Here is a 27,105-nt window from a genome sequence, read left to right on the forward strand (position 1 = left end):
GACCTGGCTGTTGATAGGGTGCACGTGGACCCGGACATTAGTTTGGGCCCTGTCCACTAGAAACTGGCCGACTCCCACATTTCACCGCTGACTGCAGACAGACCTTTGGGGCTCCAACAGCCTGTGAGTGTGCCATCTGCAGTTGGTCCAAGGCCGTCTGAAAATCCTCCCACAGCATCGTCACTCCAGCAGCACATAAATCCAACTCTCCTCGTACACTCCGAATTGTACCTGGAAAACTGGGAACAGGAGAGGGACACAGAGGTTCAGCACTGGAGGACTGGACAGGCTAACCCTGGGCAATACAGACGGCAATCCGGTCGAATCCCGCCACCCCCAGATACCAGAATACAAACAACCCTCACTGACGTACAAACACAGAAATGGTCGTAGCACAGGAGGTGGACATTCAGCCCCACATATCCATACAAGCTTTCTGCAAGAGCTATTCAGATTCTGCACTGCCCTGGTTTTTGCCCGCGGCGCAAAAAAATTATTTTTTTCATCTGATAACGACTCAATTTTCTTTCTGAAAGACATACAACAGAACCTGTCTCCACCACACTCTCAGACAGTAGTCCAGATCCTAACCACTCGCTGTGTGAATCTGTCTCCGCCACACTCTCAGACAGTACGTTCCAGATCCTAATCCCTCGCTGTGTGAATCTGTCTCCACCACACTCTCAGACAGTGCATTCCAGACCCTAACCACTCGCTGTGTGAATCTGTCTCCGCCACACTCTCAGACAGTACGTTCCAGATCCTAATCCCTCGCTGTGTGAATCTGTCTCCACCACACTCTCAGACAGTGCATTCCAGACCCTAACCACTCGCTGTGTGAATCTGTCTCCACCACACTCTCAGATAGTGTATTCCAGACCCTAATCCCTCGCTGTGTGAATCTGTCTCCACCACACTCTCAGACAGTGCATTGCTGATCCTAACCACTCGCTGTGTGAATCTGTCTCCACCACACTCTCAGACAGTGTATTCCAGATCCTAACCACTCGCTGTGTGAATCTGTCTCCACCACACTCTCAGACAGTGTATTCCAGATCCTAACCACTCGCTGTGTGAATCTGTCTCCACCACACTCTCAGACAGTGCATTGCTGATCCTAACCACTCGCTGTGTGAATCTGTCTCCACCACACTCTCAGACAGTGTATTCCAGATCCTAACCCCTCGCTGTGTGCATCTGTCTCCACCACACTCTCAGACAGTGTATTCCAGATCCTAACCCCTCGCTGTGTGCATCTGTCTCCACCACACTCTCGGACAGTGTATTCCAGATCCTAACCCCTCGCTGTGTGCATCTGTCTCCACCACACTCTCAGACAGTGTATTCCAGATCCTAACCCCTCACTGTGTGCATCTGTCTCCACCACACTCTCGGACAGTGTATTCCAGATCCTAACCCCTCGCTGTGTGCATCTGTCTCCACCACACTCTCAGACAGTGCATTGCTGATCCTAACCACTCGCTGTGTGAATCTGTCTCCACCACACTCTCAGACAGTGTATTCCAGATCCTAACCCCTCGCTGTGTGCATCTGTCTCCACCACACTCTCAGACAGTGTATTCCAGATCCTAACCCCTCACTGTGTGCATCTGTCTCCACCACACTCTCGGACAGTGTATTCCAGATCCTAACCACTCGCTGTGTGAATCTGTCTCCACCACACTCTCAGACAGTGTATTCCAGATCCTAACCCCTCGCTGTGTGAATCTGTCTCCACCACACTCTCAGACAGTACATTCCAGATCCTAACCCCTCGCTGTGTGGAAACACCTCTCCTCGTGTCACAATGCCAATCTAATGACTTTGCCGAGTCCGCGAGGTGCCCTGTTAGAATGAGCTCCCTGAGTGAGGCAGCGGATGTTGTCCAATCCGGGACCTTGCAGAGGTATATAATGTGGTGTCGGGGCTACCGGCACTCAGGGTATGTACTGTGTACTGGCAAGTACCTGTCTGAGCATGACCAACTGTTTTACACAAACCAGTCTAGTGAGGGACATCGGCCTCGTGGGAATCTTGTCAGTGGTAATGAGGTAAAGCACGACTGAGAGGGAACTCGCTAGCAACAGTTGGTTGAAGTTAGGCTAAGCCATTCTGATGCATTGTGCCTTAATTTGGAAGGCTGGACTCATTCCACCTGCCGTGAGGACTGGGCCCAATATGTGCAACGCATGTGTTACTTTTTTTGGGCAAATTATATCTGGAATCTTTGAATGGCATCAAGATAGATAAGTCGCCGGGTCCGGATGGGATGTACCCCAGGTTACTGTGGGAGGCGAGGGAAGAGATTGCAGAGCCTCTGGCGATGATCTTTGCGTCGTCGATGGAGACGGGAGAGGTGCCGGAGGATTGGAGGATTGCGGATGTGATTCCTATTTTCAAGAAGGGGAATAGGGATAGCCCAGGAAATTACCGACTGGTGAGTCTAACCTCAGTGGTTGGTAAGCTGATGGAGAAGATCCTGAGGGACAGGATATATGAGCATTTAGAGAGGTTTAGTATGCTCAAGAATACTCAGCATGGCTTTGTCAAGGGCAGATCGTGCCTTACGAGCCTGGTGGAGTTCTTCGAAAATGTGACTAAACACATTGACGAAGGGAAGGCGGTAGATGTGGTTTATATGGATTTTAGCAAGGCGTTCGATAAGGTCCCCCATGCAAGGCTTCTGGAAAAAGTGAGAGGGCATGGGATCCAAGGGGCTGCTGCCCAGTGGATCCAGAACTGGCTTGCCCAAAGGAGGCAGAGAGTGGGTATGGATGGGTCTTTTTCTAAATGGAGGTCGGTCACCAGTGGAGTGCCCCAGGGATCTGTTCTGGGACCCTTGCTGTTTGTCATTTTCATAAATGACCTGGATGAGGAAGTGGAGGGATGGGTTGGTAAGTTTGCCGACGACACGAAGGTTGGTGGGGTTTGGATAGTCTGGAGGGATGTCAGAAGTTACAGAGGGACAAACAGAGGGACAGAGTTACAGAGCGACGGGGTATATACTCTATACCCCGTCCTATAAAGGCAAGCATATGGTATGCTTGCCTTTATAGGATGGGGTATAGAGTATAAAAGCTGGAGTCTGATGATGCAGCTGTATAGAACGCTGGTTAGGCCACATTTGGAGTACTGCGTCCAGTTCTGGTCGCCGCACTACCAGAAGGACGTGGAGGCATTAGAGAGAGTGCAGAGAAGGTTTACCAGGATGTTGCCTGGTATGGAGGGTCTTAGCTATGAGGAGAGATTGGGTAGACTGGGGTTGTTCTCCCTGGAAAGACAGAGAATTAGGGGAGATCTAATAGAGGTGTACAAGATTATGAAGGGTATAGATAGGGTGAACAGTGGGAAGCTTTTTCCCAGGTCGGAGGTGACGATCACGAGGGGTCACGGGCTCAAGGTGAGAGGGGCGAAGTATAACTCAGATATCAGAGGGACGTTTTTTACACAGAGGGTGGTGGGGGCCTGGAATGCGCTGCCAAGTAGGGTGGTGGAGGCAGGCACGCTGACATCGTTTAAGACTTACCTGGATAGTCACATGAGCAGCCTGGGAATGGAGGGATACAAACGATTGGTCTAGTTGGACCATGGAGTGGCACAGGCTTGGAGGGCCGAAGGGCCTGTTTCCTGTGCTGTACTGTTCTTTGACATAGATAGGATGCAAGACTGGGCGGACAAGTGGCAGATGGACTTCAACCCAGATAAATGCGTAGTGGTCCATTTTGGCAGGTCAAATGGGATGAAGGAGTACAATATAAAGGGAAAGACTCTTAGTACTGTAGAGGATCAGAAGGACCTTGGGGTCCGGGTCCACAGGACTCTGAAATCAGCCCCGCAGGTGGAGGAGGTGGTTAAGAAGGTGTATGGTGTGCTGGCCTTTATCAATCGAGGGATTCAATTTAGGAGTCCGGGGATAATGATGCAGCTATATAAGACCCTCGTCAGACCCCACTTGGAGTACTGTGCTCAGTTCTGGTCGCCTCACTATAGGAAGGATGTGGAAAAGATTGAAAGGGTGCAGAGGAGATTTACAAGGATGTTGCCTGGATTGAGTGGCATGCCTTATGAGGATAGGCTGAGGGAGCTCGGTCTTTTCTCCTTGGAGAGACGAAGGATGAGAGGAGACCTAATAGAGGTATATAAGATGTTGAGAGGCATAGATCGGGTGGACTCTCAGAGGCTTTTTCCCAGGGTGGAAATGTCTGCTACGAGAGGACACAGGTTTAAGGTGCTGGGGGGTAGGTACAGGGGAGATGTTAGGGGTAAGTTTTTCACACAGAGGGTGGTGGGTGAGTGGAATCGGCTGCCGTCAGTGGTGGTGGAGGCAAACTCAATAGGGTCTTTTAAGAGACTCCTGGATGAGTACATGGAGCTTAATAGGATGGAGGGTTATAGGTAGGTCTAGAATGTAGGGATGTGTTCGGCACAACTTGTGGGCCGAAGGGCCTGTTTGTGCTGTAGTTTTTCTATGTTTCTATATCATGGTAGACAAAAAACGAGTAATTCTCCAGACTGCCTGTGGGGTTTCAGCATTTACTGTCATTCAGAGTTTAACTTTCCCTGAGGCACCGGGTACTAAAATCTTTCAAGAATTGACTGAATAGTTTGAGAATACGACGATCCCAAGCCACCTTTAATTCTGAGGTATTATAGTATTTATTCGGCAATCTGAGAGTCGGGGGGTTCTGTTATGTGTTTCCTAACTAGGTTAAGGCGCCTGGCGGAAGCATGTGAATTTGGTTTAAACCTTAACGAAATGAACAAAGAGAACAAAGAACAAAGAAAATTACAGCACAGGAACAGGCCTTTCGGCCCTCCAAGCCTGCACCGACCATGCTGCCCGACTGAGCTAAAACCCCCTACCCTTCCGGGGACCATATCCCTCTATTCCCATCCTATTCATGTATTAAGTGAATTTGGTTTAAACCTTAATGAGATGCTGAGAGACCGTCTGGTATGTGGGATTAATACCGTTATCATTAAAAGCACTGATTAGCTGAAGCTCAGCTGGTCTTCATACAGGTGCTACAGCTGGCCTTATCATTGGAGAAGGGTATGAGTTGCAAGCTATCCAAATGGAAATGGACACTCATGCCAGTTTGACTGAGTGTGGGAGCACCTCTTGAGTGCAGACAATTACATAGTCTCACTCAGGGAGTATCCAGATACACATAACTCCAAGTCTGCCCACAGAATAGCCCCAAAGCAAAGCCAAACTTCCAGCAAACAATTACAGGTCCTTTCGGAATGCCGCTTGGCAGTGCCTTGGAATTGTTGCCGGAGTCAAAACAGCAAAGATGTCCGAAAGGACCTAGATTTAGAAATACAATTCATAGGGCGATCTCCAGGAGAATTCACACCCTGGAAGGTCCACCTACATCTGATTTAGAACAATTACGTTGCATACCTCAAGCTGCTAACTATCTCTCTCTCCTCAAGCTGCTGACTCTCTCCTTCTCCTGAAGGAGTTGACTCTCTCTCTCTCCCTCCTGAAGGTGTTGACTCTCTCTCTCTCTCCCTCCTGAAGGTGTTGATTCTCTCTCTCTCTCTCTCTCTCCCTCCTGAAGGTGTTGATTCTCTCTCTCTCCCTCCTGAAGGTGTTGATTCTCTCTCTCCCTCCTGAAGGTGTTGATTCTCTCTCTCTCTCCCCCCTGAAGGAGTTGACTCTCTCTCTCTCTCTCTCCTGAAGGTGTTGATTCTCTCTCTCTCTCCCTCCTGGAGTTGACTCTCTCTCTCTCTCTCTCCCTCCTGAAAGTGTTGATTCTCTCTCTCTCTCCCTCCTGGAGTTGACTCTCTCTCTCCCTCCTGAAGGTGTTGATTCTCTCTCTCTCTCTCCCTCCTGAAGGTGTTGACTCTCTCTCTCTCTCCCTCCTGAAGGTGTTGATTCTCTCTCTCTCTCCCTCCTGGAGTTGACTCTCTCTCTCTCTCCCTCCTGAAGGTGTTGACTCTCTCTCTCCCTCCTGAAGGTGTTGATTCTCTCTCTCTCTCTCTCTCCCTCCTGAAGGTGTTGACTCTCTCTCTCTCTCCCTCCTGAAGGAGTTGATTCTCTCTCTCTCTCCCTCCTGGAGTTGACTCTCTCTCTCTCTCCCTCCTGAAGGTGTTGACTCTCTCTCTCCCTCCTGAAGGTGTTGATTCTCTCTCTCTCTCTCTCTCCCTCCTGAAGGTGTTGACTCTCTCTCTCTCTCCCTCCTGAAGGAGTTGATTCTCTCTCTCTCTCTCTCCCTCGAGGGGCTAGATGGCCTACTCCTGCTCCTATTTCTTATGTTCTTATGTTCCTGAAGGTGTTGATTCTCTCTCTCTCTCTCTGTCTCTCTCCCTCCTGAAGGTGCCGACTCCGGCTCGGTAGCACAGTGGTTAGCACTGCTGCTTCACAGCGCCAGGGACCCGGGTTTAATTCCCGGATCGGGTCACTGTCTGTATGGAATTTGCATGTTGTCCCCGTGTCTGCGTGGGTTTCCTCCGGGCGCTCCGGTTTCCTCCCACAGTCCAAAGACATGCAGGTTAGGGTGTATTGGCCATGCTAAATTCTCCCTCAGTGTACCCGAACAGGTGCCGGAGTGTGGCGACTGGGGGATATTCATAGTAACTTCATTGCAGTGTTAATGTAAGTGAAGTCGGGAATGGATTAATGAACTTTGTCACACTTAAGCATTAAGACCCGAACTCTGTGATTTTGTTGAGAACACTGCAGAGTCCATGTTTTTGTCAGAGTTCGGTGTTTTTCATGTCTGAGCCAGATAAAAGGAACAGCTATTCTTGTTATTCAGAAATGCGATTAACCCAGCTCGAGTTAAGCTAAACAGTCTCCATTTTTATGTACCTTTGTTTGACACGATGGAGTTGACATGTGTGCCTTCTGTCTTTGTATAACCATAGATTCATATATATATATTCATCATACGTTATTCATCTTATCCTGATATAAAGTATTATACAAACCTGTATGTATATTAGTTAACTTGTTTGTGCAAAACCTGTGATGTTGTTTCAAGGATATAAATGACGAACAATCGTGGCCTTGGAGATCGAACAAACTACGCAGAGGAAGATACTGCTAATACAACAAGAATCCTCATTGCTTCTTGGAAGTGCAGCAGAGAGGGAGAGATTCGCGAGAGGAGTGCTGCGGGTAAGCGCGTTTATTTTTTAACTTACTTTTTCGCGGGTTTTTAAAAAAATATCTAAACCCGGAAGTGGTCGCGCAGGGAGGTCTGGGAGAGAGAGATTTTTTTTTTCCCCAATAAATTGGAACAGAGAGGAATCCCGATACTCTACACTTGTAGAGTATCCCACCCTCCCTCCTCCTCTAACCTAAAAAAAAAGACCCAGTGAGAGCAGGGCTTTGGAGAAAACAGGAGGAGGAAAGGTAAGTTTAAAATTTTCATTCACTTTTTTTTTCCCTGTGTGTTTAAAAGGGCAATTATGAGTGTGAGGCCAGTATGTTGTTCCCAATGTAGGATGTGGGAGGTCCTGGAGGCTCCTAGCCTCCCGGACGACCATATCTGTGCTGGGTGTGTTGAGCTGCGGTTCCTAAGGGACCATGTTAGGGAACTGGAATTGCAGCTCGAGGACCTTCGCCGGGTTAGGGATAGTGAGGAGGTCATTGACAGGAGCTATCGGCAGGTGGTCACACCGGGACCACGGGAGGAGGGTAACTGGGTAACAGTGAGGAAGGAGAAAGCTCGGGTGATGGTGAGCACCCCGGTGGATGTGCCCCTTAATAATAAGTACTCCTGTCTGAGTACTACTGGGGTGGACAGCCCACCTGGGGGAAGCAGCGGTGGCAGTGTCTCTGGAGCTGAGCCTGGCCCAGTAGTGCAAAAGGGTAAGGAAAGGAGGGTAGTGCTAATTGGGGACTCTACGGTGAGGGGGTCAGATAGGCGTTTTTGCGGACACAGACGGGACTCTCGGATGGTGGTTTGCCTCCCTGGTGCAGGGGTCCGGGATGTCTCTGGTCGAGTCCCAGAAATCCTGAAGGGGGAGGGAGAGGAGCCGAAGGTCGTGATGCATATAGGTACTGCTGACATAGGTAGGAAGAGGGAAGGGGTCATGAAAAGAGAATATAGGGAGTTAGGTAGACAGCTGAGAAAGAGGAATGCAAAGGTAGTAATCTCGGGATTGCTGCCTGTGCCGCGGGAGAGTGAGAACAGGAATCGGTGGAGAATGAATGCGTGGCTGAGGGACTGGAGCAAGGGACAAGGATTTGGGTACTTGGATCATTGGGACCTCTTTAGGGGCAGGTGTGACCTGTTTAAAAAAGACGGGTGGCACTTGAATCCCAGGGGGACCAATATCCTGGCGGGAAGGTTGGCTAAGGCTACTGGAGAGACTTTAAACTAGAAAGGTTGGGGGGAGGGAATCGAAATGAGGGGACTGAGAGCGAGGAGGTTAGCTCGCAAATAGATAAGGAATGTAGACAGGGTAAGAGGGAGGTTAGACGAGGGATGGAGAAGGGAAGTGCTCAGGTTGAAGGTCTGAGATGTGTCTATTTTAATGCCAGGAGTGTAGTGAATAAAGTGGATGAGCTTAGAGCGTGGATTGCTGCTTCGAATTGTGATGTGGTGGCCATTACGGAGACTTGGATGTCTCAGGGACAGGACTGGGTGCTTCAGGTGCCGGGTTTTAGATGTTTCAGGAAGGACAGGGAGGGAGGCAAGAGAGGGGGGGGAGTGGCACTGTTGATCAGGGATAGTGTCACGGCTGTAGAGAAGGTGGACGCCGTGGAGGGATTGACTACGGAGTCTCTGTGGGTGGAGGTTAGGAACAGGAAGGGGTCGGTAACTTTGCTGGGTGTTTTCTATAGGCCGCCCAATAGTAACAGAGATGTTGAGGAGCAGATGGGGAAACAGATCCTGGAGAGATGTAGGAATAACAGAGTTGTCGTGATGGGAGATTTTAATTTCCCAAACATAGATTGGAATATCCCTAGGGCTAGGGGTTTGGATGGAGAGGAGTTTGTTAGGTGTGTCCAGGAGAGTTTCCTGACACAGTATGTGGATAAGCCTACTAGAGGAGAGGCTGTACTTGATCTGGTGCTGGCTAATGAACCTGGACAGGTGGAGGATCTCTCGGTGGGTGAGCATCTTGGGGATAGCGATCATAATTCCATCTCCTTCACGATAGCATTGGAAAGAGATAGGATCAGGCAGGCTAGGAAAGTGTTTCTCTGGAGTAAAGGGAAATACAGTGTCATCAGGGAGGAAATTAGACGGGTAAATTGGAAGGAGGCATTCTTGGGGAAAAGTACCGAAGGAAAGTGGAGGATTTTCAAGGAATGTTTGTCTGGAGCTCTGCATGACAACGTTCCGATGAGACAGGGGGGTGTTGGTAGGGTACGGGAACCGTGGTGCACGAAGGTTGTGATGAACCTGGTGAATAAGAAAAGAGAGGCGTACAGAAGGTTCAGAGAGCTAGGAGGTGTTAAGGATTTAGAGGAGTATACGGGATGTAGGAAGGAGCTTAAGAAGGAAATTAGGAGAGCGAGAAGGGGTCATGAGAAGACCTTGGCGGGTAAGATTAAGGAGAATCCCAAGGCTTTCTACAAATATGTCAAGAGTAAAAGGATGAGATGTGAAGGCATAGGACCCTTAAAAGGTGAAGGGGGAAAAGTTTGTGCGGAACCGTTAGAAATGGCGGAGGTACTTAATGAATACTTTACCTCGGTATTCACGGTGGAAAGGGATCTGGGTGGTTGTACTGCTGGTTTGCGGTGGACAGAAAGGATCGAGCATGTGGACATAAAGAAAGAGGATGTGTTGGAACTATTGAATGGCATCAAGGTTGGTAAGTCGCCGGGACCGGATGGGATGTACCCCAGGTTACTGTGGGAGGCGAGGGAGGAGATTGCGGAGCCTTTGGCGATGATCTTTGCATCGTCGATGGAGACGGGAGAGGTTCCGGAGGATTGGAGGATTGCAGATGTGGTCCCTATATTCAAGAAAGGGAACAGGGACAGCCCGGGAAATTACCGACCGGTGAGTCTAACCTCAGTGGTTGGTAAGTTGATGGAGAGGATCCTGAGAGACAGGATTTATGATCATCTAGAGAAGTTTAGTATGATCAAAAGTAGTCAGCACGGCTTTGTCAAGGGCAGGTCGTGCCTTACGAGCCTGGTTGAGTTCTTTGAAAATGTGACCAAACACATTGACGAAGGAAGAGCGGTGGATGTGGTCTATATGGACTTCAGCAAGGCGTTCGATAAGGTCCCCCATGCAAGACTTCTTGAGAAAGTGAGAGGGCATGGGATCCAAGGGGCTGTTGCCTTGTGGATCCAGAACTGGCTTGCCTGCAGAAGGCAGAGAGTGGCTGTGGAGGGGTCTTTCTCTGCATGGAGGTCAGTGACCAGTGGAGTGCCCCAGGGATCTATTCTGGGACCCTTGCTGTTTGTCATTTTCATAAATGACCTGGATGAGGAAGTGGAGGGATGGGTTGGTAAGTTTGCTGACGACACCAAGGTAGGTGGTGTTGTGGATAGTTTGGAGGGATGTCAGAAGTTGCAGCGAGACATAGATAGAATGCAAGACTGGGCGGAGAAGTGGCAGATGGACTTCAACCCGGATAAGTGTGTCGTGATCCATTTTGGCAGATCCAATGGGATGAAGCAGCAGTATAATATGAAGGGTACCATTCTTAGCAGTGTAGAGGATCAGAAGGACCTTGGGGTCCGGGTCCATAGGACTCTTAAATCGACCTCGCAGGTGGAGGATGCGGTCAAGAAGGCGTACGGCGTACTAGCCTTCATTAATCGAGGGATTGAGTTTAGGAGTCGGGAGATAATGCTGCAGCTTTATAGGACCCTGGTTAGACCCCACTTGGAGTACTGCGCGCAGTTCTGGTCACCTCATTACAGGAAAGATGTTGAAGCCATTGAAAGGGTGCAGAGGAGATTTACAAGGATGTTGCCTGGATTGGGGGGCATGCCTTATGAGGATAGGTTGAGGGAGCTTGGTCTCTTCTCCCTGGAGAGACGAAGGATGAGAGGTGACCTGATAGAGGTTTACAAGATGTTGAGAGGTCTGGATAGGGTAGACTCTCAGAGGCTATTTCCAAGGGCTGAAATGGTTGCTACGAGAGGACACAGGTTTAAGGTGCTGGGGGGTAGGTACAGAGGAGATGTCAGGGGTAAGTTTTTCACTCAGAGGGTGGTGGGTGAGTGGAATCGGCTGACGTCGGTGGTGGTGGAGGCAAACTCGTTGGGGTCTTTTAAGAGACTTCTGGATGAGTACATGGGATTTAATGGGATTGAGGGCTAGATAGGCCTAGAGGTAGGGATATGATCAGCGCAACTTGTGGGCCGAAGGGCCTGTTTGTGCTGTGGCTTTCTATGTTCTATGTTCTAATCTCACCATGAACAATGACAGACATCTTAGAGAATTGCAATGTAATGAGGGCGGGGCCTGGGACATATATAAACTCTGTTCTTGTGTTCGATGAGAAGGCTGGGGGTCCACTGTTAGGAAGCTCACTTCTCCCACAATTGTGAAAATAAACACTGCATTTTGATCCACTAATAGTGTCAGAGGTTTTTTACCTACAACAGTAAGCCTACTTGTGACACCAATAAATACATTTTAAAAAAGCTCCCCCTCCTATCTCTCCCTCCCCCCACTGAAGGTGCTGACACTCCCACGTCTCCTGAAGGTGGGGATTACCCTCCCCCCACTCCTCCCCTGAGTGCTGTCTCTCTCACATCTCCGCTGAAAGCTCTGGCTCGCTCCCCTCTTACTGTTGGACAGAGCGAGATACTCACCAGCTGGTTTGTAATCGCCTGCAGGCTGCCCGGCTTGCGTGACTGAGCAACGCACACAGATCGCTCAGCACGTACCCCTGGAAACAAAGAGCACACACATCACCACACACACTGACATCACAAACAAACCCTAACTAGTGCCTTTACTTTATTTATTCAGCTGATGTGGGCATCGCTGGCTAGACAGCCTTTATTGACAAAGATCAGAGAAAGGTACAGCACAGGATCAGGCCCTTCGGCCCTCCAAGCCTGTGCCGATCATGATGCCCTAACTAAACTAAAAAACCTTCTGCCCTTACTCAGTCCGTATCCCTCTATTCCCTCCATATTCATGCACCCACCCAGATGCCTCTTAAATACCTCCAGCGCGTTCCAGGCACCCACCACTCTCTGCGTGAAAAACTTCCCCCGCACATCTCCCTTAAACTTTCTCCCTCTCACCTTGAACCTGTGCCCCCTTGTAACTGACACTTCCACCCTGGGGAAAAGCCTCTGACTCTCCACCCTGTCTGTGCCTCTCATCATTTTGTAAACCTCTATCAGGTCTCCCCTCAGCCTCCGTCTTCCCAGTGAAAACAATCCGAGTTACAGAGTCAGAGAGGTTCACAGCATGGAAACTCTTGTCCATGCTGCCCTTTTTCTTTTTTAAACCCCTAAGCTAATCCCAATTGCCCGCATTTGGCCCATATCCCTCTATACCCATCGTATCCATGTAGCTATCAAAATGCTTTTTAAAAGACAAAATTGTACCCGCCTCTACTACTACCTCTGGCAGCTTGTTCCAGACACTCACCACCCTCTGTGTGAAAAAATTGCCCCTCTGGACACTTTTGTATCTCTCCCCTCTCACCTTAAACCTATGCCCTCTAGTTTTAGACTCCCCTACCTTTGGGAAAAGATATTGACTATCTAGCTGATCTGTGCCCCTCATTATTTTATAGTTTATTCAACCTCTCCTCATAGCCAACACCCTCGAGACCAGGCAACATCCTGGTGAAGCTTCCTTGCACTCTCTCCAAAGGCTCCCCATCCTTCTGGTAGTGTGGTGACCAGAACAACACGCAATACTCCGAATGCAGCCTAACCAGGGTTTTATATAGCTGCAACATGATTCCCCAACTCCTGTACTCAGTGCCCCGGCTGATGAAGGTAAGCATGTCATATGCCTTCTTAATCATCTTGGCCGTCTGTGTTGCCACTTTTAGGGAACTGTGGACCTGCCGCCCAGATCCCTCTGTATGTTGATGTTCCGAAGGGTTCTGCCATTTCGAATTGAGAGCTAGCTTCAGTAACGGTGACCACCGATTGTTGCAAACATTAATGTCCTTCAGCGAAGGAAATCTGTCATTAGTTTGCGGGTAAGTCAGTACATGTGACTCCAGTCCCACAGCACTGTGGATGACTCTGAACTGCCCTCTGAAATGGCCAAGCAAGCCACTCAGCTCAAGGGCAAGTAGGGCTGGCAAGTAAATGGTAAACATGCCTGAAACATCCACCTCCCGGGAGAGAAGAAACAAAGACACAGGTTTTGGGCAGAGCTGGAATATGAGGAACGGGTTTATCACACAACGAGTGGCAATGATTCAGAACTCTCTGCCTCTGAAGCTGCAGGAAGTGGAACTCTGGGGCCCTGACGCCCCACACTGACCGACCATGGACTATTCAGGCTCGGAGCTGGTTGGCATTCCCTTGCAGTGATTACCCACGGGGATACTCACAGCAGTTAGCTTGGCGAGCTTCCGGACATTGACATCCTTGCCCAGGGGGAGCTCAGTGCTGAGTGCTGATATGATGAGTTTCCTCTGTTCCTCACACAGATTCTCCATTGCCACCTCGTGCAGAAACAGTGTCTGGACATCAGCAAAGAGATCCTGCAGCCGGCAAACTGTCCCGACCACCAGCACAGGATAGTCACTGAAAGCAGAGAGATATCACCATAGCAATCAGATAGAGAGAGAGAGCACACTGTACAGACCAATCAGAGAGAGAGAGAGAGAGAGCACACTGTACAGACCAATCAGATAGAGGGAGAGCACACTGTACAGACCAATCAGAGAGAGAGAGAGAGAGAGCACACTGTACAGACCAATCAGATAGAGGGAGAGAACACTGTACTGACCAATCAGAGAGAGAGAGAGAGCACACTGTACAGAAGAATCAGATAGAGGGAGAGCACACTGTACAGACCAATCAGAGAGAGAGAGAGCACACTGTACAGACCAATCAGAGAGAGAGCACACTGTACAGACCAATCAGATAGAGGGAGAGCACACTGTACAGACCAATCAGATAGAGAGAGAGAGCACTGTACAGACCAATCAGATAGAGAGAGAGCACGCTGTACAGACCAATCAGATAGAGAGAGAGCACACTGTACAGACCAATCAGATAGAGAGAGAGAGAGAGCACACTGTACAGTCCAATCAGATAGAGAGAGAGAGCACACTGTACAGACCAATCAGATAGAGAGAGAGCACACTGTACAGACCAATCAGATAGAGAGAGAGAGCACACTGTACAGACCAATCAGATAGAGAGAGAGAGCACACTGTACTGACCAATCAGATAGAGAGAGAGAGCACACTGTACAGACCAATCAGATAGAGAGAGAGAGCACACTGTACTGACCAATCAGATAGAGAGAGAGAGCACACTGTACAGGCCAATCAGATAGAGAGAGAGAGCACACTGTACAGACCAATCAGATAGAGAGAGAGCACACTGTACAGACCAATCAGATAGAGAGAGAGCACACTGTACAGACCAATCAGATAGAGAGAGAGAGCACACTGTACAGACCAATCAGATAGAGAGAGAGAGCACACTGTACAGACCAATCAGATAGAGAGAGAGCACACTGTACAGACCAGAGAGAGAGAGAGCACACTGTACAGACCAATCAGAGAGAGAGAGAGAGAGAGCACACTGTACAGACCAATCAGAGAGAGAGAGAGCACACTGTACAGACCAATCAGATAGAGAGAGAGAGAGAGCACACTGTACAGACCAATCAGATAGAGAGAGAGAGAGAGAGCACACTGTACAGACCAATCAGAGAGAGAGAGAGCACACTGTACAGACCAATCAGATAGAGAGAGAGAGAGAGCACACTGTACAGACCAATCAGATAGAGAGAGAGAGAGAGCACACTGTACAGACCAATCAGATAGAGAGAGAGCACACTGTACAGACCAATCAGAGAGAGAGAGAGCACACTGTACAGACCAATCAGATAGAGAGAGAGAGCACACTGTACAGACCAATCAGATAGAGAGAGAGAGAACACTGTACTGACCAATCAGATAGAGAGAGAGCACACTGTACAGACCAATCAGATAGAGAGAGAGAGAGAGCACACTGTACAGACCAATCAGATAGAGAGACAGAGCACACTGTACAGACCAATCAGATAGAGAGAGAGCACACTGTACAGACCAATCAGAGAGAGAGAGAGAGCACACTGTACAGACCAATCAGATAGAGAGAGAGCACACTGTACAGACCAATCAGAGAGAGAGAGAGACAGAGCACACTGTACAGACCAATCAGATAGAGAGAGAGCACACTGTACAGACCAATCAGATAGAGAGAGAGAGAGCACACTGTACAGACCAATCAGATAGAGAGAGAGAGCACACTGTACAGACCAATCAGATAGAGAGAGCACACTGTACAGACCAATCAGATAGAGAGAGAGAGCACACTGTACAGACCAATCAGATAGAGAGAGCACACTGTACAGACCAATCAGATAGAGAGAGAGAGCACACTGTACAGACCAATCAGAGAGAGAGAGAGAGCACACTGTACAGACCAATCAGATAGAGAGAGAGAGAGAGCACACTGTACAGACCAATCAGATAGAGAGAGAGAGAGAGCACACTGTACAGACCAATCAGATAGAGAGAGAGAGCACACTGTACAGACCAATCAGATAGAGAGAGAGAGCACACTGTACAGACCAATCAGATAGAGAGAGCGAGCACACTGTACAGACCAATCAGATAGAGAGAGCACACTGTACAGACCAATCAGATAGAGAGAGAGAGCACACTGTACAGACCAATCAGATAGAGAGAGAGCACACTGTACAGACCAATCAGATAGAGAGAGCACACTGTACAGACCAATCAGATAGAGAGAGAGAGCACACTGTACAGACCAATCAGATAGAGAGAGAGCACACTGTACAGACCAATCAGATAGAGAGAGAGCACAATGTACAGACCAATCAGAGAGAGAGAGAGAGAGAGCACACTGTACAGACCAATCAGATAGAGAGAGAGAGCACACTGTACACACCAATCAGATAGAGAGAGAGAGCACACTGTACAGACCAATCAGAGAGAGAGAGAGCACACTGTACAGACCAATCAGATAGAGAGAGAGAGCACACTGTACAGACCAATCAGATAGAGAGAGAGAGCACACTGTACAGACCAATCAGATAGAGAGAGAGCACACTGTACTGACCAATCAGATAGAGAGAGAGAGAGAGCACACTGTACAGACCAATCAGATAGAGAGAGAGAGCACACTGTACAGACCAATCAGATAGAGAGAGAGCACACTGTACAGACCAATCAGAGAGAGAGAGAGAGAGAGCACACTGTACAGACCAATCAGATAGAGAGAGAGAGCACACTGTACAGACCAATCAGATAGAGAGAGAGCACACTGTACAGACCAATCAGAGAGAGAGAGAGAGAGAGCACACTGTACAGACCAATCAGATAGAGAGAGAGAGAGAGCACACTGTACAGACCAATCAGATAGAGAGAGAGAGCACACTGTACAGACCAATCAGATAGAGAGAGAGAGAGAGCACACTGTACAGACCAATCAGATAGAGAGACAGAGCACACTGTACAGACCAATCAGATAGAGAGAGAGAGCACACTGTACAGACCAATCAGATAGAGAGAGCACACTGTACAGACCAATCAGATAGAGAGAGAGAGCACACTGTACAGACCAATCAGAGAGAGAGAGAGCACACTGTACAGACCAATCAGATAGAGAGAGAGAGCACACTGTACAGACCAATCAGATAGAGAGAGAGAGCACACTGTACAGACCAATCAGATAGAGAGAGAGCACACTGTACAGACCAATCAGATAGAGAGAGAGCACACTGTACAGACCAATCAGATAGAGAGAGAGAGCACACTGTACAGACCAATCAGATAGAGAGAGAGAGCACACTGTACAGACCAATCAGATAGAGAGAGAGAGCACACTGTACAGACCAATCAGATAGAGAGAGAGAGAGAGCACACTGTACAGACCAATCAGATAGAGAGAGAGAGAGAGCACACTGTACAGACCAATCTGATAGAGAGAGAGAGAGAGCACACTGTACAGACCAATCAGATAGAGAGACAGAGCACACTGTACAGACCAATCAGAGAGAGAGAGAGAGAGAGCACACTGTACAGACCAATCAGATAGAGAGAGAGAGAGAGCACACTGTACAGACCAATCAGAGAGAGAGAGAGCACACTGTACTGACCAATCAGATAGAGAGAGAGAGAGAGCACACTGTACAGACCAATCAGATAGAGAGACAGAGCACACTGTACAGACCAATCAGAGAGAGAGAGAGAGCACACTGTACAGACCAATCAGACAGAGAGAGAGAGCACACTGTACAGACCAATCAGATAGAGAGAGAGAGCACACTGTACAGACCAATCAGAGAGAGAGAGAGCACACTGTACTGACCAATCAGATAGAGAGAGAGAGAGAGCACACTGTACAGACCAATCAGATAGAGAGACAGAGCACACTGTACAGACCAATCAGAGAGAGAGAGAGAGCACACTGTACAGACCAATCAGATAGAGAGAGAGAGCACACTGTACAGACCAATCAGATAGAGAGAGAGAGCACACTGTACTGACCAATCAGATAGAGAGAGAGAGAGAGCACACTGTACAGACCAATCAGATAGAGAGAGAGAGAGAGCACACTGTACAGACCAATCAGATAGAGAGAGAGAGAGCACACTGTACAGACCAATCAGAGAGAGAGAGAGCACACTGTACTGACCAATCAGATAGAGAGAGAGAGCACACTGTACAGACCAATCAGATAGAGAGAGAGAGCACACTGTACAGACCAATCAGATAGAGAGAGAGAGAGAGCACACTGTACAGACCAATCAGATAGAGAGAGAGAGAGAGCACACTGTACAGACCAATCAGATAGAGAGAGAGCACACTGTACAGACCAATCATATAGAGAGAGAGAGCACACTGTACTGACCAATCAGATAGAGAGAGAGAGAGCACACTGTACAGACCAATCAGAGAGAGAGAGAGAGAGAGAGCACACTGTACAGACCAATCAGATAGAGAGAGAGAGAGCACACTGTACAGACCAATCAGATAGAGAGAGAGCACACTGTACAGACCAATCAGATAGAGAGAGAGAGCACACTGTACAGACCAATCAGATAGAGAGAGAGAGCACACTGTACAGACCAATCAGATAGAGAGAGAGCACACTGTACAGACCAATCAGATAGAGAGAGAGAGCACACTGTACAGACCAATCAGATAGAGAGAGAGAGCACACTGTACAGACCAATCAGATAGAGAGAGAGAGCACACTGTACAGACCAATCAGATAGAGAGAGAGAGCACACTGTACAGACCAATCAGATAGAGAGAGAGAGAGCACACTGTACAGACCAATCAGATAGAGAGAGAGCACACTGCACAGACCAATCAGATAGAGAGAGAGAGCACACTGTACAGACCAATCAGATAGAGAGAGAGAGCACACTGTACAGACCAATCAGATAGAGAGAGAGCACACTGTACTGACCAATCAGATAGAGAGAGAGAGAGAGAGCACACTGTACAGACCAATCAGATAGAGAGAGAGAGCACACTGTACAGACCAATCAGATAGAGAGAGAGCACACTGTACAGACCAATCAGATAGAGAGAGAGCACACTGTACAGACCAATCAGATAGAGAGAGAGAGCACACTGTACAGACCAATCAGATAGAGAGAGAGAGCACACTGTACAGACCAATCAGATAGAGAGAGAGAGCACACTGTACAGACCAATCAGATAGAGAGAGAGAGCACACTGTACAGACCAATCAGATAGAGAGAGAGAGCACACTGTACAGACCAATCAGAGAGAGAGAGAGCACACTGTACAGACCAATCAGATAGAGAGAGAGAGCACACTGTACAGACCAATCAGAGAGAGAGAGAGAGAGAGAGCACACTGTACAGACCAATCAGATAGAGAGAGAGCACACTGTACAGACCAATCAGATAGAGAGAGAGAGCACACTGTACAGACCAATCAGAGAGAGAGAGAGCACACTGTACAGACCAATCAGAGAGAGAGAGAGCACACTGTACAGACCAATCAGATAGAGAGAGAGAGCACACTGTACTGACCAATCAGATAGAGAGAGAGAGCACACTGTATAGACCAATCAGATAGAGGGAGAGAGCACACTGTACAGACCAATCAGATAGAGAGAGAGAGCACACTGTACTGACCAATCAGATACAGAGAGAGAGCACACTGTACAGACCAATCAGATAGAGGGAGAGAGCACACTGTACAGACCAGATAGAGACAGAGCACACTGTACTGACCAATCAGATAGAGAGAGAGCACACTGTACTGACCAATCAGATAGAGAGAGAGCACACTGTACAGACCAATCAGATAGAGAGAGAGAGCACACTGTACTGACCAATCAGATAGAGAGCACACTGTACAGACCAATCAGATAGAGAGAGAGAGAGCACACTGTACAGACCAATCAGATAGAGAGAGAGAGCACACTGTACAGACCAATCAGATAGAGAGAGAGAGAGAGCACACTGTACAGACCAATCAGATAGAGAGAGAGCACACTGTACAGACCTATCAGAGAGAGAGAGAGCACACTGTACTGACCAATCAGAGAGAGAGAGAGAGCACACTGTACAGACCAATCAGATAGAGAGAGAGAGCACACTGTACTGACCAATCAGATAGAGAGAGAGCACACTGTACTGACCAATCAGAGAGAGAGAGAGCACACTGTACAGACCAATCAGATAGAGAGAGAGAGAGAGCACACTGTACAGACCAATCAGAGAGAGAGAGAGAGCACACTGTACAGACCAATCAGATAGAGAGAGAGAGCACACTGTACAGACCAATCAGATAGAGAGAGAGAGCACACTGTACAGACCAATCAGAGAGAGAGAGAGCACACTGTACTGACCAATCAGAGAGAGAGAGAGAGAGCACACCGTACAGACCAATCAGATAGAGAGAGAGAGCACACTGTACAGAGCAATCAGATAGAGAGAGAGAGCACACTGTACAGACCAATCAGATAGAGAGAGAAAGCACACTGTACAGACCAATCAGAGAGAGAGAGAGCACACTGTACTGACCAATCAGAGAGAGAGAGAGAGAGCACACTGTACAGACCAATCAGAGAGAGAGAGAGAGCACACTGTACAGACCAATCAGATAGAGAGAGAGAGCACACTGTACAGACCAATCAGATAGAGAGAGAGAGCACACTGTACAGACCAATCAGATAGAGAGAGAGAGCACACTGTACAGACCAATCAGAGAGAGAGCGAGCACACTGTACTGACCAATCAGAGAGAGAGAGAGCACACTGTACAGACCAATCAGATAGAGAGAGAGAGCACACTGTACAGACCAATCAGATAGAGAGAGAGAGAGCACACTGTACAGACCAATCAGATAGAGAGAGAGAGAGAGAGCACACTGTACAGACCAATCAGATAGAGAGAGAGAGCACACTGTACAGACCAATCAGATAGAGAGAGAGCACACTGTACAGACCAATCAGATAGAGAGAGAGAGAGAGCACACTGTACAGACCAATCAGATAGAGAGAGAGAGTACACTGTACAGACCCATCAGATAGAGAGAGAGAGCACACTGTACAGACCAATCAGATAGAGAGAGAGAGCACACTGTACAGACCAATCAGATAGAGAGAGAGAGCACACTGTACAGACCAATCAGATAGAGAGAGAGAGAGAGCACACTGTACAGACCAATCAGATAGAGAGAGAGAGCACACTGTACAGACCAATCAGATAGAGAGAGAGAGCACACTGTACAGACCAATCAGAGAGAGAGAGAGAGCACACTGTACAGACCAATCAGATCGAGAGAGAGAGCACACTGTACAGACCAATCAGATAGAGAGAGAGAGCACACTGTACAGACCAATCAGAGAGAGAGAGAGAGCACACTGTACAGACCAATCAGATAGAGAGAGAGAGCACACTGTACAGACCAATCAGAGAGAGAGAGAGAGCACACTGTACAGACCAATCAGATAGAGAGAGAGAGCACACTGTACAGACCAATCAGAGAGAGAGAGAGCACACTGTACTGACCAATCAGAGAGAGAGAGAGAGCACACTGTACAGACCAATCAGATAGAGAGAGAGAGCACACTGTACTGACCAATCAGATAGAGAGAGAGCACACTGTACAGACCAATCAGAGAGAGAGCACACTGTACTGACCAATCAGATAGAGAGAGAGCACACTGTACAGACCAATCAGATAGAGAGAGAGAGCACACTGTACAGACCAATCAGATAGAGAGACAGCACACTGTACAGACCAATCAGAGAGAGAGAGAGAGCACACTGTACAGACCAATCAGATAGAGAGAGAGAGCACACTGTACAGACCAATCAGATAGAGAGAGAGAGCACACTGTACAGACCAATCAGATAGAGAGAGAGAGCACACTGTACAGACCAATCAGAGAGAGAGAGAGCACACTGTACAGACCAATCAGATAGAGAGACAGAGCACACTGTACAGACCAATCAGATAGAGAGAGAGAGAGCACACTGTACAGACCAATCAGATAGAGAGAGAGAGCACACTGTACAGACCAATCAGATAGAGAGACAGAGCACACTGTACAGACCAATCAGAGAGAGAGAGAGAGCACACTGTACAGACCAATCAGACAGAGAGAGAGAGCACACTGTACAGACCAATCAGATAGAGAGAGAGAGCACACTGTACAGACCAATCAGAGAGAGAGAGAGCACACTGTACTGACCAATCAGATAGAGAGAGAGAGAGAGCACACTGTACAGACCAATCAGATAGAGAGACAGAGCACACTGTACAGACCAATCAGAGAGAGAGAGAGAGCACACTGTACAGACCAATCAGATAGAGAGAGAGAGCACACTGTACAGACCAATCAGATAGAGAGAGAGAGCACACTGTACTGACCAATCAGATAGAGAGAGAGAGAGAGCACACTGTACAGACCAATCAGATAGAGAGAGAGAGAGAGCACACTGTACAGACCAATCAGATAGAGAGAGAGAGAGAGAGCACACTGTACAGACCAATCAGAGAGAGAGAGAGCACACTGTACTGACCAATCAGATAGAGAGAGAGAGCACACTGTACAGACCAATCAGATAGAGAGAGAGAGCACACTGTACAGACCAATCAGATAGAGAGAGAGAGAGAGCACACTGTACAGACCAATCAGATAGAGAGAGAGAGAGAGCACACTGTACAGACCAATCAGATAGAGAGAGAGCACACTGTACAGACCAATCATATAGAGAGAGAGAGCACACTGTACTGACCAATCAGATAGAGAGAGAGAGAGCACACTGTACAGACCAATCAGAGAGAGAGAGAGAGAGAGCACACTGTACAGACCAATCAGATAGAGAGAGAGAGCACACTGTACAGACCAATCAGATAGAGAGAGAGAGCACACTGTACTGACCAATCAGATAGAGAGAGAGAGAGCACACTGTACAGACCAATCAGAGAGAGAGAGAGAGAGAGAGCACACTGTACAGACCAATCAGATAGAGAGAGAGAGAGCACACTGTACAGACCAATCAGATAGAGAGAGAGCACACTGTACAGACCAATCAGATAGAGAGAGAGAGCACACTGTACAGACCAATCAGATAGAGAGAGAGAGCACACTGTACAGACCAATCAGATAGAGAGAGAGCACACTGTACAGACCAATCAGATAGAGAGAGAGAGCACACTGTACAGACCAATCAGATAGAGAGAGAGAGCACACTGTACAGACCAATCAGATAGAGAGAGAGAGCACACTGTACAGACCAATCAGATAGAGAGAGAGAGCACACTGTACAGACCAATCAGATAGAGAGAGAGAGAGCACACTGTACAGACCAATCAGATAGAGAGAGAGCACACTGCACAGACCAATCAGATAGAGAGAGAGAGCACACTGTACAGACCAATCAGATAGAGAGAGAGAGCACACTGTACAGACCAATCAGATAGAGAGAGAGCACACTGTACTGACCAATCAGATAGAGAGAGAGAGAGAGAGCACACTGTACAGACCAATCAGATAGAGAGAGAGAGCACACTGTACAGACCAATCAGATAGAGAGAGAGCACACTGTACAGACCAATCAGATAGAGAGAGAGCACACTGTACAGACCAATCAGATAGAGAGAGAGAGCACACTGTACAGACCAATCAGATAGAGAGAGAGAGCACACTGTACAGACCAATCAGATAGAGAGAGAGAGCACACTGTACAGACCAATCAGATAGAGAGAGAGAGCACACTGTACAGACCAATCAGATAGAGAGAGAGAGCACACTGTACAGACCAATCAGAGAGAGAGAGAGCACACTGTACAGACCAATCAGATAGAGAGAGAGAGCACACTGTACAGACCAATCAGAGAGAGAGAGAGCACACTGTACAGACCAATCAGATAGAGAGAGAGAGCACACTGTACTGACCAATCAGATAGAGAGAGAGAGCACACTGTATAGACCAATCAGATAGAGGGAGAGAGCACACTGTACAGACCAATCAGATAGAGAGAGAGAGCACACTGTACTGACCAATCAGATAGAGAGAGAGAGCACACTGTACAGACCAATCAGATAGAGGGAGAGAGCACACTGTACAGACCAGATAGAGACAGAGCACACTGTACTGACCAATCAGATAGAGAGAGAGCACACTGTACTGACCAATCAGATAGAGAGAGAGCACACTGTACAGACCAATCAGATAGAGAGAGAGAGCACACTGTACTGACCAATCAGATAGAGAGCACACTGTACAGACCAATCAGATAGAGAGAGAGAGAGCACACTGTACAGACCAATCAGATAGAGAGAGAGAGCACACTGTACAGACCAATCAGATAGAGAGAGAGAGAGAGCACACTGTACAGACCAATCAGATAGAGAGAGAGCACACTGTACAGACCTATCAGAGAGAGAGAGAGCACACTGTACTGACCATTCAGAGAGAGAGAGAGAGCACACTGTACAGACCAATCAGATAGAGAGAGAGAGCACACTGTACTGACCAATCAGATAGAGAGAGAGCACACTGTACTGACCAATCAGAGAGAGAGAGAGCACACTGTACAGACCAATCAGATAGAGAGAGAGAGAGAGCACACTGTACAGACCAATCAGATAGAGAGAGAGAGCACACTGTACAGACCAATCAGAGAGAGAGAGAGAGCACACTGTACAGACCAATCAGATAGAGAGAGAGAGCACACTGTACAGACCAATCAGATAGAGAGAGAGAGCACACTGTACAGACCAATCAGAGAGAGAGAGAGCACACTGTACTGACCAATCAGAGAGAGAGAGAGAGAGCACACTGTACAGACCAATCAGATAGAGAGAGAGAGCACACTGTACAGAGCAATCAGATAGAGAGAGAGAGCACACTGTACAGACCAATCAGATAGAGAGAGAAAGCACACTGTACAGACCAATCAGAGAGAGAGAGAGCACACTGTACTGACCAATCAGAGAGAGAGAGAGAGAGCACACTGTACAGACCAATCAGAGAGAGAGAGAGAGCACACTGTACAGACCAATCAGATAGAGAGAGAGAGCACACTGTACAGACCAATCAGATAGAGAGAGAGAGCACACTGTACAGACCAATCAGATAGAGAGAGAGAGCACACTGTACAGACCAATCAGAGAGAGAGCGAGCACACTGTACTGACCAATCAGAGAGAGAGAGAGCACACTGTACAGACCAATCAGATAGAGAGAGAGAGCACACTGTACAGACCAATCAGATAGAGAGAGAGAGAGCACACTGTACAGACCAATCAGATAGAGAGAGAGAGAGAGAGCACACTGTACAGACCAATCAGATAGAGAGAGAGAGCACACTGTACAGACCAATCAGATAGAGAGAGAGCACACTGTACAGACCAATCAGATAGAGAGAGAGAGAGAGCACACTGTACAGACCAATCAGATAGAGAGAGAGAGCACACTGTACAGACCAATCAGATAGAGAGAGAGAGCACACTGTACAGACCAATCAGATAGAGAGAGAGAGCACACTGTACAGACCAATCAGATAGAGAGAGAGAGCACACTGTACAGACCAATCAGATAGAGAGAGAGAGAGAGCACACTGTACAGACCAATCAGATAGAGAGAGAGAGCACACTGTACAGACCAATCAGATAGAGAGAGAGAGCACACTGTACAGACCAATCAGAGAGAGAGAGAGAGCACACTGTACAGACCAATCAGATAGAGAGAGAGAGCACACTGTACAGACCAATCAGATAGAGAGAGAGAGCACACTGTACAGACCAATCAGAGAGAGAGAGAGAGCACACTGTACAGACCAATCAGATAGAGAGAGAGAGCACACTGTACAGACCAATCAGAGAGAGAGAGAGCACACTGTACTGACCAATCAGAGAGAGAGAGAGAGCACACTGTACAGACCAATCAGATAGAGAGAGGGAGCACACTGTACTGACCAATCAGATAGAGAGAGAGCACACTGTACAGACCAATCAGAGAGAGAGCACACTGTACTGACCAATCAGATAGAGAGAGAGCACACTGTACAGACCAATCAGATAGAGAGAGAGAGCACACTGTACAGACCAATCAGATAGAGAGACAGCACACTGTACAGACCAATCAGAGAGAGAGAGAGAGCACACTGTACAGACCAATCAGATAGAGAGAGAGAGCACACTGTACAGACCAATCAGATAGAGAGAGCACACTGTACAGACCAATCAGATAGAGAGAGAGAGCACACTGTACAGACCAATCAGAGAGAGAGAGAGCACACTGTACAGACCAATCAGATAGAGAGACAGAGCACACTGTACAGACCAATCAGATAGAGAGAGAGAGAGCACACTGTACAGACCAATCAGATAGAGAGAGAGAGCACACTGTACAGACCAATCAGATAGAGAGAGAGAGCACACTGTACAGACCAATCAGAGAGAGAGAGAGCACACTGTACAGACCAATCAGATAGAGAGAGAGAGCACACTGTACAGACCAATCAGAGAGAGAGAGAGCACACTGTACAGACCAATCAGATAGAGAGAGAGAGAGCACACTGTACAGACCAATCAGATAGAGAGAGAGAGAGAGCACACTGTACAGACCAATCAGATAGAGAGAGAGAGCACACTGTACTGACCAATCAGAGAGAGAGAGAGAGAGAGAGCACACTGTACAGACCAATCAGATAGAGAGAGAGAGAGAGCACACTGTACAGACCAATCAGATAGAGAGAGAGCACACTGTACAGACCAATCAGATAGAGAGACAGAGCACACTGTACTGACCAATCAGATAGAGAGAGAGAGCACACTGTACAGACCAATCAGATAGAGAGAGAGAGCACACTGTACAGACCAATCAGATAGAGAGACAGAGCACACTGTACAGACCAATCAGATAGAGAGAGAGAGAGCACACTGTACAGACCAATCAGATAGAGAGAGAGAGAGCACACTGTACAGACCAATCAGATAGAGAGAGAGAGCACACTGTACAGACCAATCAGATAGAGAGAGAGAGAGCACACTGTACAGACCAATCAGATAGAGAGAGAGCACACTGTACAGACCAATCAGATAGAGAGAGAGAGAGCACACTGTACAGACCAATCAGATAGAGAGAGAGAGAGCACACTGTACAGACCAATCAGATAGAGAGAGAGAGAGAGCCGACTGTACAGACCAATCAGATAGAGAGAGAGAAAGAGCACACTGTACAGACCAATCAGATAGAGAGAGAGAGAGAGCACACTGTACAGACCAATCAGATAGAGAGAGAGAGAGAGAGAGCACACTGTACAGACCAATCAGATAGAGAGAGAGAGCACACTGTACAGACCAATCAGATAGAGAGAGCACACTGTACAGACCAATCAGATAGAGAGAGAGAGCACACTGTACTGACCAATCAGATAGAGAGAGAGAGAGCACACTGTACAGACCAATCAGAGAGAGAGAGAGAGCACACTGTAC

The 27,105-nt window shown here is 48.0% G+C and overlaps 1 protein-coding gene across 1 annotated transcript in view; it reads right to left on the reverse strand.

The window, feature by feature from the left end:
• Window positions 1-27,105, reverse strand: part of pex6 (peroxisomal biogenesis factor 6) — a gene marked incomplete at its 3' end in the record, with an annotated part of 84,787 nt that overhangs the window by 26,679 nt on the left and 31,003 nt on the right. The window contains exons 8-10 of the mRNA XM_078205852.1: window positions 13,468-13,663; window positions 11,750-11,826; window positions 104-239 (exon numbers count right to left, since the gene is read on the reverse strand). Of these exons, the coding sequence (XP_078061978.1) occupies window positions 104-239; window positions 11,750-11,826; window positions 13,468-13,663 (409 nt within the window). The remainder of the gene's footprint in view (window positions 1-103; window positions 240-11,749; window positions 11,827-13,467; window positions 13,664-27,105) is intronic.

This window comes from Mustelus asterias, unplaced genomic scaffold (assembly GCF_964213995.1).
Source record: "Mustelus asterias unplaced genomic scaffold, sMusAst1.hap1.1 HAP1_SCAFFOLD_1034, whole genome shotgun sequence".
In the NCBI taxonomy this organism is placed as follows: Eukaryota; Metazoa; Chordata; class Chondrichthyes; order Carcharhiniformes; family Triakidae; genus Mustelus; species Mustelus asterias.